We start from the raw sequence: 13,993 nt of genomic DNA, 5'->3' as shown, positions 1-13,993 counted from the left end.
ATTGACCTAATTTAGCTTCCCTTTAAATAATTTTTAAAATTGAAATAGATTCGCAGTAAGTTGCAGTAAGAACACAGAAAGGCCCCATGTAGCTGTCACTCAGTTTCCTCCAGTAGCATCTTCCATAACCACAGACCATAGCAAAACCAGGAAATTTACCAAATCAACAATTAACTAAACCACCAAGCATTTCTTTTTAATGCTTTAAAACCTCAAGTAGGATATTACAGATAAGGTCACATGTGAGCTTCATGAATTTTCACACAGCAGACACCTGTGTGTAACCAGCACTCTAAAGAAGCAGAAAATTGCCAGCAATCAGAATCACCCCTCAAACCCACCTCTTCAAGATCGCTAACAGCACGCAGTAGCGCTGCCTCGATTGCATTTACAAAACGATAGAGTCAAACGCATTCTTTTTTGCGTGTCTGCTTCTTTCCTGCAACATAATGTGGGGGGGGGGGGCTCCTTTTTACTGTCGCAGGTAGTAGCAGGTTCTCACTGCATGACAACATCCCACTGTGTCAATGGACCATCATTTGCTTATCCAATCTACTGCTGACGGGCACTTGGGAAGTTTCCAGCTCTGAGCTCTTCTGAATGTTTCTATGAACGTCCAAGTGCATGTTTCGGCCGGGTGTGACCTAGGAGTGGGACTGCTGGGTTGCAGGGTGTTTGCTCAGCCGGAGCAGACACTGCCACTTCGTTTTCCAAAGTGGCGGAATGAATTTGCATTTCCACCAGCAAGGTGTGAGAATTCCACTGCTCCACATCTTTTTCCATTTACCCATTCTGGTGGATCTCTGGCACATGTTTTGGAGTGGAGAATTACAGAGTTAAACGTCAAACAGAGTACTTACTGGTGGTATAATCTAAGCGATCATTTTTCTCCAATAATCGCGACTCTACCTGAAGTATTTTACAAAGCACAACAATCTAAAATTCCAAAATTGCTCTTAAAATACCGTCATCTTTAATTAATTAAATCATCCTGAGTCAATGCTGTGGCTGTATTTCCCATACATGTCTCATAAAGCGAATCATCAGGGATATTTGCTATAAATGCAGGTTTCAGGCATTCTGGCCAATCTCCGAAAGGAGAATTCATTGCACCTCAAGAGATTCTTATTGTCAGGCCAGTCTGAATCTTTAGGATCTTTAGACGTTAGCACCTGTTTAAAAAGGAAAGTTACTCCTCTAGGGATTTCTTTGGAGCGTCTCAGCCCAAGAACATTTTTGGATGTTGTTAATTTTTATAGCAACTTTAGGTGCCAATGTTATTTTAACAGTAGGATAAACTGAGTCCAAAGGGCCTTGCCCTAAATCCCGAGTAATAAGGAAATTAGCATGGATGGTTACGTTGATGGACAGCCTTATTAATACCTACCTTCTTCAAAAGCAATCAGTTCTTACTACTAATTGGGCTACAGTAAAGAGAATCTGTGGTTGGAAAGGACTGCATAGCACCATGGAGGAGGAAGAAGAGGAAAAGGGGTATAAAACCTGGTTCCAAATCCAGGTGTGACTACGCCTGTTGGACCCTCTGAGTAAATTAAAGTGTGCTTTCTACCCCCGTCCTCTGTGAAACGGAGAAGCTGCCCATCTCCTCGTGTTGCTGGAAGGACAAAATTAATTAGGACAAATAAAGGAGATGAAGACACAGAAGGAAATTAATACATTTGTTTTGTTCCTTTTAAGCTGTTTTCCACCCTCTTGGTTTCTTCTGTAATTGCTCACCTGTGAGCTTAGCAACTGTTTTGTAAAAATTTTCTAATTACTTATATATTGCGATACAGCTTTTGTAAGAGAAGTGAGTAATTAAAGTGAAAAAAAAAAAACATTTTCCTTTACTTTCATCTGTTGGTGAAAGCCAGCAGCCCTATAACTTATGGCTGAAAATGATTACAAATAATAATTTGGAAAAATGTAGTAACAAGGAGTAACGAGGTACAGAAAACTGTAATTTTAAAGTAAAGTTGAACTCGTCCAAAACTAGAGAACATTGCTAAGGGCAATATACAAGTGAGCTTTTTTTTTTTTAAACATTACTAAAACCACTTAAAAAGCCAACATTTCAATGTAGTCTTTTAGATGGCTCTCGAACATCAACAAATGAAGTAGCCAAGTGGCAATTACTCTGGATATCTAACTGCTCCCTGTGTCGCATTTCACACGTAAGAATGCCTATGAAAACCACTTTCATAAAAATAGGTCTAACTCTGTATCCTGAGAAGACGCCTGCCACACTGGGGTTCTGTGGCCACAGAAGGGCCGTTTTACTCTCTGCTGATTACTACAGCATAAAGAGTAATTAAGAAACGTTTGTATAAGCTTCCTTCCACTCTCTGTGTTTGGTCCTTCAAATCTTGAAGCTCGTGGAAAACTCTGGAAATTTAAGAAACAGAATAGACTTCTGTTGAGAAGAAAAGCTGTATGTCATGATTTGATGTCATACACGTATCAAAACTCACTGTAAAAATTAAGACTAGGGAAGGTGTCATCTGCAAACACCCCGCCAGTGGTCTGTGTAATCTGGGGCAAATCCCTTAATTCTGGTGCCTCAGTGTCCTCCTGTGTAACACGTGGACAGCGTCCCTCCATACTGCTGAGGGCTGCTGTGAGGTCTGGGTGGCGACCGCGCACAGCGGGGCTTGGCACCACGCACACTGTCAAGTGCTGGGCAGTCATTAATGTCACCGCAGGAGCATCAAACAGCACGGGACTTACGGGGCACCGTCACTCCATAGTGCTGTGTGTCACTGATCAGCAGCTTCCGTTTCAGCTCATTCAAACCCACCCCTACAGGACCTGAAAAACAGAATAACAGAAATTCATTCCTAAACGAACACCGTACATATGCTGCTGTAATTGACATGAATCCATAAGTAAGCCATGAAAGCATGTGTCCAACTTCACTTGCGTCCCAAGTAAAGAGACTATCTCTGGTTAAGTTGTACAGAAGAGAAAGCCAGGCGTTCTTTGATTGCTTCTTTGCTTTTTAAATTTAAATCCCCACTTTTCCATTCAAAAGACTAGACACCTGTGTGTTTTAAGTGAAACACTCAAGAGCATCTGGGCACATTAACAAGTAACAAGTAATGGCACCCAGAAGAGCTTAAAACAAGGTGAGCCTGAAAAAGAGTGAACTGCACAGTCTGGATAGGAATCTTTTCAATTTCAGACGTTTCTAGATCTCAATAAAAGAAAATCTTTAAACTTGACTTTATTTTACATGCAGACCTAATTATGCGTTTTAAATTTGTAGAACCATCTGTGTATTTCCACCATCAAGATCCTCTCCAACACAGCGTGTTCTCAGTTGGTCCTTAAGCATTAGAAAACTTGCAAAGACCACACGTGTTTACATCCGCCAACGTGTCCACACTAAGTGCCTCTAATGAGCAAGGCGTACAGTAAACGCTTGGAGAATAAAAGATGGTAAGTGAAGTCTGCCTTCAAAGAAAGTAACTGGGTTGGGAGAGTCAAAGTTAGAGATGGGCCAGAGAACAAAGAGTGGTTTCAAGTATGTGCCCAAAATCAGAAGTTGGAAGCCCCAGACGGCTGGCTTCTCACAGCCCTGCCATCGGGGTCTACTTAGTGACGGCGGGTCACGTGCTGAGCAGAACACAAGCTGCAGGGCTAGGCTGTCAGACCCCCATCTTTGTTCCTCCCTCACCAGGTGATGCTGGATGCTGTGGTCAGAGTGTCTGTGTCCCCCCAAATTCACAGGTTGAACCCTGGTGCCCCAATGTCATGCTGTGGGCAGCTGGGGCCTTTGGGAGAGTCTCAGGCCACAAGGGTGGAGCCACCATCAGTATGATCTGTGCTCTGACATAAGATTTCACAGAGCTCTCTGGCCACGTGCAGACATGAAGAGAGAGGACAGGCCTCACCCCACCCCACCCTGCTGGCACCGTGACCCCCATTTCCAGCCTCCAGAACCGTTAGAAATTGACTTCTGTTGTTCATAAGCCACCCGGGCTGTGACATTTGTTGTGGTATTCCTGAAAGGACAAGACACCAGACAAGTTAAAGGCTTTGAGCCTTGGGTGTACTTCATTCTAATTCTAAAAGGAATTATGCTCGCTTTATGGCTAGTAACCAGCACAGCGTCCAGGTGGTCACGTGTTCGTTCCTTTGCGTGCTCACTCTCCCAAGCTTTGAGAAGACTGAGGTTTTATTCCGGACAATAAAGAACATACAGGTGGACAGAACAGAGTTGGGTGGGCATCCCGGGCAGAGGGCACAGTCTGAGGGAAGATGAAGATGCCCGAGTTGGGGACTGTGCTGCCCTGTGTAACCAGACCTGTCCCCCAGCTGGTCATTCACAACCGCCGTCCACCTTCCCACACACTGCTATCACGCACCAATTCCCTGAGACAGCACTTCTCAACTCTCTCTTTTTAAAATACTCTGTATTACCCCAGTTGGATCCTGAAATGGCATTCCCAGCTAATGTAACTCATGAGGGCATATCAACTTCTCCCTCCAAATTCATATAATACCCTGATTGTGATACAGAAAAGATAAAAGAAAAAGTAATTTATAATAAAACAGTGGGCATTTATCAGTATGTAAATACTTGGGTGTGACTGAAGAAAATGAAGTCAGATGTCTGCACCTACTTGTAATAAATAAGTTTGGACTCTGAAGTCGTAAGATCTGGAACCGTTCTGTACAAGAAAGCACAGGAAGACAACAGCCCAGAGGCACAGGCAGACATCAGAACAGAGACCAGCAACTAGAGAGAAACCACAGAGGCGTCCTACTGGCATGTGATAGGGGAAGAGGGGAAAAAAGAAAGAAAAAAACCAGCCTTAATAGGGAAACAGGGACGCAACATGTCAAGACTATCAAAGTAGAGAAAATATAAATTTTACAAAGGAGCTGCGATGTATGTGCAGATACAGCATAAGCATCTCTGTGGGACGGGGCAGCTGAGTCATCTCTTCAGTCCCTGAGCGTCCAGCACATTTGGACGTCACGTGGGATGCGGGTCAGATTTTTGTTCTGTAGAAATGTCAAGTCTATGTCCCTGGGGGCCTCAGCCATTCGACATTAACAAAAAAGAAAGAAAAAAAGTGCCTTTGCAGATGTCCACAGTGCTCCCCAGTGGTCAGTCCCGCCCCGCATGGGACCACCGCTCGCCACTCTCTGCACCCCAATCCTGCCACCATCTTGGGTGGCTTCAACACCCCTGGGGATACCCTTCAGAATGTACCCACCCTCTTACTTCCCTGATGCCTGAGCACTGGCAACCTTCCCTGCTACCTTCACTTCAGCCACTTAGGCAAACCCTGCCTCTGCCCTCACTGGGAGCTATTTTGTTACTAAAGTATTAAACTCAGACTTTCCAGTGTGATTTCAATCTCTGATCCTTTCCGATCTCTCACGCAGGCACCTCTCCCATGCCTATTATCCAGAGGACCTCCTGTGTTTTTTCTCCTTCCCTTTCAATCTGACAGTCCTTCGTGTCTTCACATCCATGGGCCATAATCTCTCCCTGAAGGCTCTTGCACGCTGGCCTTTGATCACACTTGTGGAGGAAACTTCCCTAAGATGGGGCTCATGGCTCTTCCCCACATCCACGCGGGACTGCGGAAAAGCCACCCAAGCCCGGAGCAGCAGCACACACCGCCGTGCCCCCAGCTGTTACTCCGTTTTCCTTACCAGTTGCATTCCCCGGATCTCCAGATGGTCATCTCGGTCCTCCAACTGCTCTCTCCTCACACCTGGAGTTTCCGCTACTCTCGCACATCCATGTAATGAGACAGTTGCCGGAGGCTGTCCCTTTTCCCTCGGAAGCATCCTCAGATCTGCGCCTCACCACAGCTGCCCATGAGTTCAAGAGATGACCTTTTGTGCCTCCTCTGCTGGGTCAGCCTCCCCGCCTGCTCAGCCGCCAGCGTGGGCTTCTCAGAGCTGCTCTGACCTGTGCTCCCTTGCCTAACGCTCTTGGAAACGTAGTTTCTAGTGGCTCTTTTGAACAGGACTCAAATCGTGACGTGGCTTAGAAAGCTCTGTGGCATCTGATCCCAACTTTCCTCCTGCCTCAAGCTCCCCTTCACCCGAAGCCCCAGGTAATTCCGACACCTCCTTCAGGGCTCAGCTTGAGGAACTCTTCCTCAAGAGCATCTCTCCTGACCCTGTTTCTCATTTTCACGTTATCAGAGCATCCTGGACCTCTCCCTCCTGATACTCAAAAACCCTAAGTAAACAGCTGGGTCGCGTGTTGCCCTCAATGTTACCGCTGCGTGAACTGACGGCTCGGGGCCACCGCCGCCACCGCAGGCTCAGCAGAAGACCTCGGCGACTTCAGAGAACAAAGTGCCACACAGGCAGTTCTGCAGAGTCCCTTCCAGGAACGCTTCGGGGCCCATCGGCACCACCCCATCCTCTCTCCAGGCAGGTGCTCCCACGTCCTCTTAGAGGTTTCGCTTCCTGAATCTTAACCTCTCTCGCTTTCTTAGCTCCTTCCCACCATTACTTAAAATGAACGTTGTCTCCTACCTCAAAACAACAGGAAAACCAAAAACACTCGAGAACACTTGCCATAGCCCTATGCTCTCCTCCAGCGACTGCTCCCTCCCGTCTCCACCGAGCGGGTTGGGGTCACGGGTTGGGGTCACTGGCACCTCTTGTTCTTCCTCCACTGAGAACAGAATCAAACATGACCCTCTGCCAGGTCTGCCCAGAGGGCGTGCTGTGAGCTCTGCATCCCTCCTCTCTCCTCTCCATCCTTCCTGCTCCCACCAGGCACCGCACACTCTGGCTACACGGGACCCCCGCTTCCTGGGATGTGGCAGGTTCTTTTTTGTGCGGGCGGGTCCTCACCACACGCCGCTTGCTTTTGCAGAAACACTCCCGCCCTTTCCTCGCCTGCAAATTCACGCTTGTTGTTCGGAATTCATCCTGGATACGCCGTAGAGATTCTCTCCTGACATTTTACATTTGGGTTGGGGACCGAGCTCACATGTTCCCTGTCCTCCCACCGCAAAGGACCAGTCATACTCTGTCATCATTGTCCGTTTACTTGTCTTTATCCTCTAACAGACTTGAGCTCTGTGAACACAGATGTCATTGGCTTGGTCATCATCTGTTTTCCTAGCTGTCAATTTAAATTAGACTCAGTCATCATGCCGTTATGGAGGTAAAACTATTTGCCGAATGAACCAAAGGAGTGGGAGTTCCAGTGAAAAGCACCTGCAGCCAGAATGCCTGGGTCTGATGGTTAGGTGAAGTGCTCAAAGTCACTGAGAGAAACTGGCAGAGCTCACATTTGAACTTGGCTCTCCTGATCTTAAGATAAAGAGAAGCAGAGGGGAAGGTGATGAATTTGGCTGTGGAACAGTGAGTTTAAGGAGAGGAAGTCCATCTCCTAAACTCAGAGGCCAGGGCTGGGGTCTTCTTGCAGGTGGAATCACATGGAGGTAAAACTGGAGACTGTGAGACGAGGTGGGGGCAGCGATCAGCTTTCACTGGCGGTCTGTGAAGTGCCAGGCCCTGCGCAGGGCTCGTGTGTTTTGTCTACCCCGATGGGACAAGCAACATGTTGAGTAAGAGCTAAAACTTACCCTTTCTGCACACATGATGCAAACTCAGTTACAGAAGCTCTGAACCGCAGCAAACAAAACACGACACCAAAACTCTAAAGAGTGGGCCGCGGTCTGCGATGCCCCCTCTCCACTGAGGCCTGAAAGGAGAATGTGAATTTACGGTTCCTTCGGCGGGTCTCAGCTCTGGAGTGCTTCCCAGGGTGTGAGCTAATTTGCTGAGCGAAAGTCTAGCCTTTTTTTCTTTTTTTTTTCTTTTTTCCTTTCTTCTTCTACCCCTGCCAAAAAACCACAGTACTTTATTTTAACTCTGGAGGGAAAAACTAGGTATGTTTGAATTAGTGGGGAAAAGTATGCTGTCTCTAATGTGTCACCCTTCAGTTTGGACTGTTTGCAGTGTCCACCGTCACGCCCCCTTACTCGCGAGCTGGCTTCACCGCACACTCGCGCGCTATGCCAAGAATGCGTGGTGGCAAACGATTTTATCTAAAATCTTCCCCTAGATTAGGTTCTCTGAAGTCATCATCTTCAAAGGTAGGACACTGTTCCAAAAAGGTTAAACTAGCGATATACTTTCAATCGTGCTCACTACGAAACTGTGCGGCCGGCCAGTAAACAGCATTTTCCCTGCCAGGCCCTTGGATCAACTCTGCCCTCCACGCAGACCAAGTTCTAGAGTTTTTCCTCTTTGGATCTTGACCTCAAGGTCCCAACTGACATCCACACTCCTGTCCCCTTCTGTGGGGAGGCCTACGTTCACCTTTTCAGTTGGCTGGTTTGTATTTAGAATACGAGACCTATTTCCACCAGTCAGTTTAGGGGCGCACACGAGTCAGGTTGGTTCACCCGCCTCTGGCATGGGACAGATTCATTTCGTCTCCAGTACGTGAATTTTCATCACAACTGGTGAAATACATTTATACGGATGTATACAAATAGGCTACGCTGGTTTGTTTTCAGTTGTGCCTGTTAAAGCTGAAGAGAAGCAGGAAGACCGTCTAAATGGCACATGTTTATAATCACAGACAACAGGCTTTGGGAGGGGATGGCAGTGACACAAGCACGTCCTCCTGTGCGGCAGGCTTGCGTTCCACACCCCGTTACTAATCCTCAAAACATCCCTACGAGAAAGGTATGATTATCCTCGTCTTACAGATGAGAAAACTGAGACAATGAGAGGGTGAGGAATTCTCCTAAGATCGCACATATGGAGCGCAGCTTAACTGTGATTCAGAAGCCTGTCCGTCTGCTTCAAGAGTCTGTGTTCTCTCCCTTCGATCTAGCATCTTATCAAAGCAGACAGAACACGAGCGCAGGTAGCCTGCTGCTCTGCTGTCTGTCTGTGGCCGTGATCCGTTACGTCACCAAGCCTCTCACCCTGTTCCAAGCTGTCCCACACTTCAAACAGTGATGAAAAGCGGTGTATGTGGAAGGCAAGAGACTCTGGCTACAGTAAGTGGCAGAAGTCAAATCCGCTGATTTCAAAATGCATTCTGATCTCAAAAACCCTGAGAAGTTGAAGCTCAGCTTAATGAAGATGAGAAGCGCACTGAGCCCGTGCAGCACGCACGCGGCAGGTCTGTTAGGACTCTTGACTCAGGGCTAAGGAAGATCAAACTGGATGATGATATCCGAGGAAAAACCAAAAAAGTGCATTAAAAAATCATTTTGGAATTTGCAAATTGGGAATTCAGACACTGCACTTAAGTGAATGTGCTTGCTAGCTTCGAAAGTAAAAGAATGTTCCTATTCAAAGCAGAAATGTAACTTTTTTTTATTATTATTTCATAAGAATTTAGGAAGTCACTTTGTGTGCAGATTCTGGGAAGAAAGAATAAAGGCCACGCACATCAATCCTCATTAGTCGAAACGCTTGTTAAACGTGTGTTTAAAAAGTGCCAGCTGGATAATTAAGATAATGAGAAAAGCCTATTACTTTTAATTACTTTTGTGCATTTAATTCGTTCCTGAGAGTAGGCCAGTGTGTCATGTGTGATTTGATTAAGAGCACATTCATTTCAGCCACAGGAATACAGCCCACTTAGGGGTTAATGAAGTGATGCTAGGAAAAGTTTCATTTAAAGCTTTACATTTAATAAACTATTCATATTAACTAAATGCAAAGATGCTTTTTAAAAAGAAAAAGAAAAAGAAAAAGATTTTGGAGGCTGGGGCTGAGATGGCAGAGTAGGAACACCCTGAACGCACCTCCTCCCGAGGGGCACACCAGAATCACAGCTATTTACAGAGCAGGTATGGATGAGAACGACCTGAAGGCTAGCAAAAAAAACCTTTCACAACTGAAGATATGAAGAAGGAGCCACAAGACGGGTAGGAGGGGTGGAGACAAGGTATAGTCCAGACCCATCCATACCGCTGGGTGGGAGACCCGCAAACACCACACCCCTGGGTGGGAGACCCGCAAACACCACACCGCTGGGTGGGAGACCCGCAAGCAGGGAGTAAGTATGACAGCAGAGGTCCTCCCTGTTCAGTGAGGGGTCTCAGCCCCTTATCAGGCTCCCCGGCCTGGGGTTCCTGCATCGGGAAGATGAGCCCCCAGAACTTCGGCGCTGAAGGCCAGCAGGGCTTACTTTTACGAGAGCCAGAGGCCTGTGGGACACAGAGACCCCACTCTTAAGGGCGCACGCAAAATCCCACATGCTCTGAGTCCTGGCATGGGGGCAGTAATCTGATAGGAGCCTGGGTCAGACTCACTTGCTGATCTTAGAGGGCCTTCTGGAGAGGGAGGAGGCACCCAGTCCCTGGGGACACAGATGCAGGCAGTAGACACTTCTGGGAGCTCATTCTACCACAATGACACAGGTGCTGGCAAGTGCCATCACCTTGGAGTCTTCCTCTAGCCCATCAGCACTGGGTGCTTTCCTGCCCAGCAGCAGGCCAGGACCAGCCCTAGGGCACCCTGGGGCCTGCAACCAGCCATGCTGGCATCTGGCTCTGCACAATGGTGGGCTGGGAGCCACCACATGAGGCAGGGCCCGGCAGCCAACTGGGCTGTGGACCAGCATGCTCATGGTGGTCAGCCCTACCACAACAGATGGGCCCACACAGCCCACACAGGGACTTCCCTAGAGCAGGTAGCCCCGATGACCAGAGAGGAGTGTGCTGCTGGGCCCCATGGGATGTTCCCATCATAAGGCCGCTTCTCCAAGATTGGGAAATGTAACTCACCTACTAATACACAGGAATAAACAGAGAGCAATGCAAAATGAGGAGACAGAGGAATATGCTCCAAATGAAGGAACAAAGACAAAACCTGAGAAGAACTAAGGGAAGTGGAGGTAAGCAATCTACCCGATAGGGAGTTCAAGGTCACAATCATAAAGAGGCTCAGCAAACGTGGGGAAAGAATGGATGAACATGGTGAGAAGTTAAAAAAAGATAAAATATAAGGAAGAAACAGCTGAAGAATACAATAACTGAGATAAAAAATACACTAGAAGGCTCAACAGTAGATTAGATGATACAGAGGAATAGGTATGTGAACTAGAAGACAGAGTAGTAGAAATCACACAAGCTGAACAGAGAAAAAGAAAAAAGAACTTTAAAAAATGAGAATGGTTTAAAAGACCTCTAGGACAACATCAAGTACTCACATTCACACGAAAGGGGTCTCAGAAAGAGAAGGGAGAAAGCTGCTAAGCACATATTTGAAGAAATAATAGCTGAGAACGTCCCTAACCTGGGGAAAGAAACAGACATTCAGGTCCAGGAAACACAGAGAGTCCCAAACAAGATGGACCCAGAGAGGTCCCACATCAACACATGATAATTAAAATGGCAAAAAGTTAAAGATAAAGAGAAAATCCTAAAAGCAGCAAGAGAGAAGAAATTCATTATGTACAAGGGAACTCCCATAAGACTATGAGCTGACTTTTCAGCAGAAACTTTGCAGGCCAGAATGGAGCGGCATGATATATTCAAAGTGATGAAAGGAAAAAATCTATAATCAAGGATCTCTGTCTTCAGATTTGAAGGCACAGTAAGGAGATTTACAGAGAAGCAAAGGCCAAAAGAGTTCAGCACTGCTGTGCCAGCTTTACGAGGAATGTTAGAAAGGCTTCTCTAAGCAGGAAAAAAAAAAAAGGAAAAAGGAAAACTTTATTGGTAAAGGCAAGCGAACAGTAAAGGTGGTATAGATCAACCACTTATGAAGCTAGCAGAAAGATTAAAAGACAAAGCAGTAAAATCATCTTTATGCACAGTAAGTAGTTAGGGGACACACAAAAGATGTGAAATATGATGTCAAAAACATTAAACGTGGGAGGGGGAATAAAATGCAGAGTTGTTATGATGCATTCAGACTCAAGATCAGCAATTTAAAATAATCATGTGTGTGCATATATATATATGTATGTGTGTGTGTGTATGTATATATGTATATATGATTATAAATGAACCTCATGGTAACCACAAGTCAAAAATGTATAATAGATACACACAAAAAAGAGAAAAATCCAAACATACACTAAAGATAGTCATCAAATCAAAAGGGAAGAGAACAAAAGAAGAAAAAAATGCTTTTAAACAAGCACTGTAACAAGAAACAAAGAAAGGTGTTACATAATGATTAAGGGGTCACTCCAACAAGAAGGTATAACAATTGAAAATATATATGCACCCAACATAGGAGCACTTAAATACATAAAATATTAACAGACGTAAGGGAGAAACTGACAGTAACAGAATAATAATAAGGGACCTTAACACCCATCTAACATTAATGGACAGATTACTCAGGCCGAAAATCAATAAAGAAACAGTGGCCTTAAATGACACCTAAGACCAGATGGATTTAACAGATACACAGAAAACATTCCATCCAAAAGCAGAACATTCCTTTCAAGTGCAAATGGAACATCCTCCAGGACAGATCATATACTAGGCCACAAAACAAGTGTCAGTAAATGTAAGAAGACTGAAATTATGTCAAGTATATTTTCCAAACACTAGACTAGAAATCAACTACAAAGAAAAACTTTTGTCACTTTTATTCAACATAGTATTGGAAGTCCTAACCAATAGTCCATAGCAATCAGACAAGAAATAAAATGAATCCAAATTGGAAAGGAAGAAGTCAGACTGTCGCTATTTGCAGATGACATGACCCTATTCATAGGAAATCCTAAAGATACCACCAAAAACCTACTAGAATCCATCACTGAATTTGGTAAAGTTGTAGAATATAAAATCAACATACAAAAAATCTGTTGCATTTCACAATAAACCTTGTAGAAGAAAATATAGGCAAAACATTATCTGACATACATCTCAAAAATATTCTCCTAGGGTAGTCTACCCAAGCAATAGAAATAAAAGCAAGAATAAACTAATGGGACCTAATTAAATTTACAAGCTTCTGCACAGCAAAGGAAACCATAAGTAAAACAAAATGACACCTATGGAATGGGAGAAAATTTTTGCAAATGAAACCAACAAAGGCTTGATCTCCAGAATGTATAAGCAGCTCATATGACTTACTAAGAAAAAAACAAACAACCCAATCCAAAAATGGGCAGAAGACCTAAACAAGCAATTCTCCAAGGAAGAAATACAAATGATCAATAGGCACATGAAAAAATGCTCAATATCACTAATTATCAGAGAAATGCAAATCAAAACTACAATGAGGTATCACCTCACACCAGTCAGAATGGCCATCATTCAAAAATCCACAAATGACAAATGCTGGAGAGGCTGTGGAGAAAACGGAATCCTCCTTCACTGCTGGTGGGAATGCAGTTTGGTGCAGCCACTGTGGAAAACAGTGTGGAGATTCCTCAAAAGACTAGGAATAGACTTACCATATGACCAAGTCATCCTGCTCCTGGGCTTATATCCAGGAGGAACCCTACTTCAAAATGACACCTGCACCCCAATGTTCACAGCAGCACTATTTACAATAGCCAAGACATGGAAACAGCCTAAATGTCCATCAACAGATGACTGGATAAAGAAGAAGTGGTATATTTATACAATGGAATACTACTCAGCCATAAAAAACGACAACATAACACCATTTGCAGCAACATGGATGTTCCTGGAGAATGTCATTCTAAGTGAAGTAAGACAGAAAAAAAAAAAAATACCGTATGAGATCATTCATATGTGGAATCTTAAAAAACAAATAAACCAAAAAAAAAAAAAAAACCATAAAATACAAAACAGAAACAGACTCATAGACATAGAATACAAACTTGTGGTTGCTGGGGGACAGACTGGGATTTCAAAATGTAGAACAGAAAAACAAGATTGTACTGTATAGCACAGGGAAATATATATATAAGATCTTTTGGTAGCTCACAGAGAAAAATATCTGACAATGAATGAATGTATCTATATTCATGTATAACTGAAAAACCGTGCTCTACACACTGGAATTTGAAACAACATTGTAAAATGACTATAACTCAATTAAA

General features: G+C 44.7%; 1 protein-coding gene across 3 annotated transcripts in view; it reads right to left on the bottom strand.

The window, feature by feature from the left end:
• MPP7 (MAGUK p55 scaffold protein 7) overlaps nt 1–13,993 on the bottom strand; it is a 223,151-nt gene that overhangs the window by 13,395 nt on the left and 195,763 nt on the right. For 2 of the 3 annotated variants that reach the window (XM_074358451.1, XM_074358453.1), the window contains one exon: nt 2,728–2,808. The exons of the other annotated variant lie outside the window; for it this stretch is intronic. In XM_074358451.1, coding sequence (XP_074214552.1) covers nt 2,728–2,808 — 81 coding nt within the window. The remainder of the gene's footprint in view (nt 1–2,727; nt 2,809–13,993) is intronic. 3 annotated transcript variants of the gene reach the window in all.

Source organism: Camelus bactrianus, chromosome 35, assembly GCF_048773025.1.
Source record: "Camelus bactrianus isolate YW-2024 breed Bactrian camel chromosome 35, ASM4877302v1, whole genome shotgun sequence".
Classification (NCBI taxonomy): Eukaryota; Metazoa; Chordata; class Mammalia; order Artiodactyla; family Camelidae; genus Camelus; species Camelus bactrianus.
This window is presented reverse-complemented; position numbering and strand designations above follow the sequence as displayed.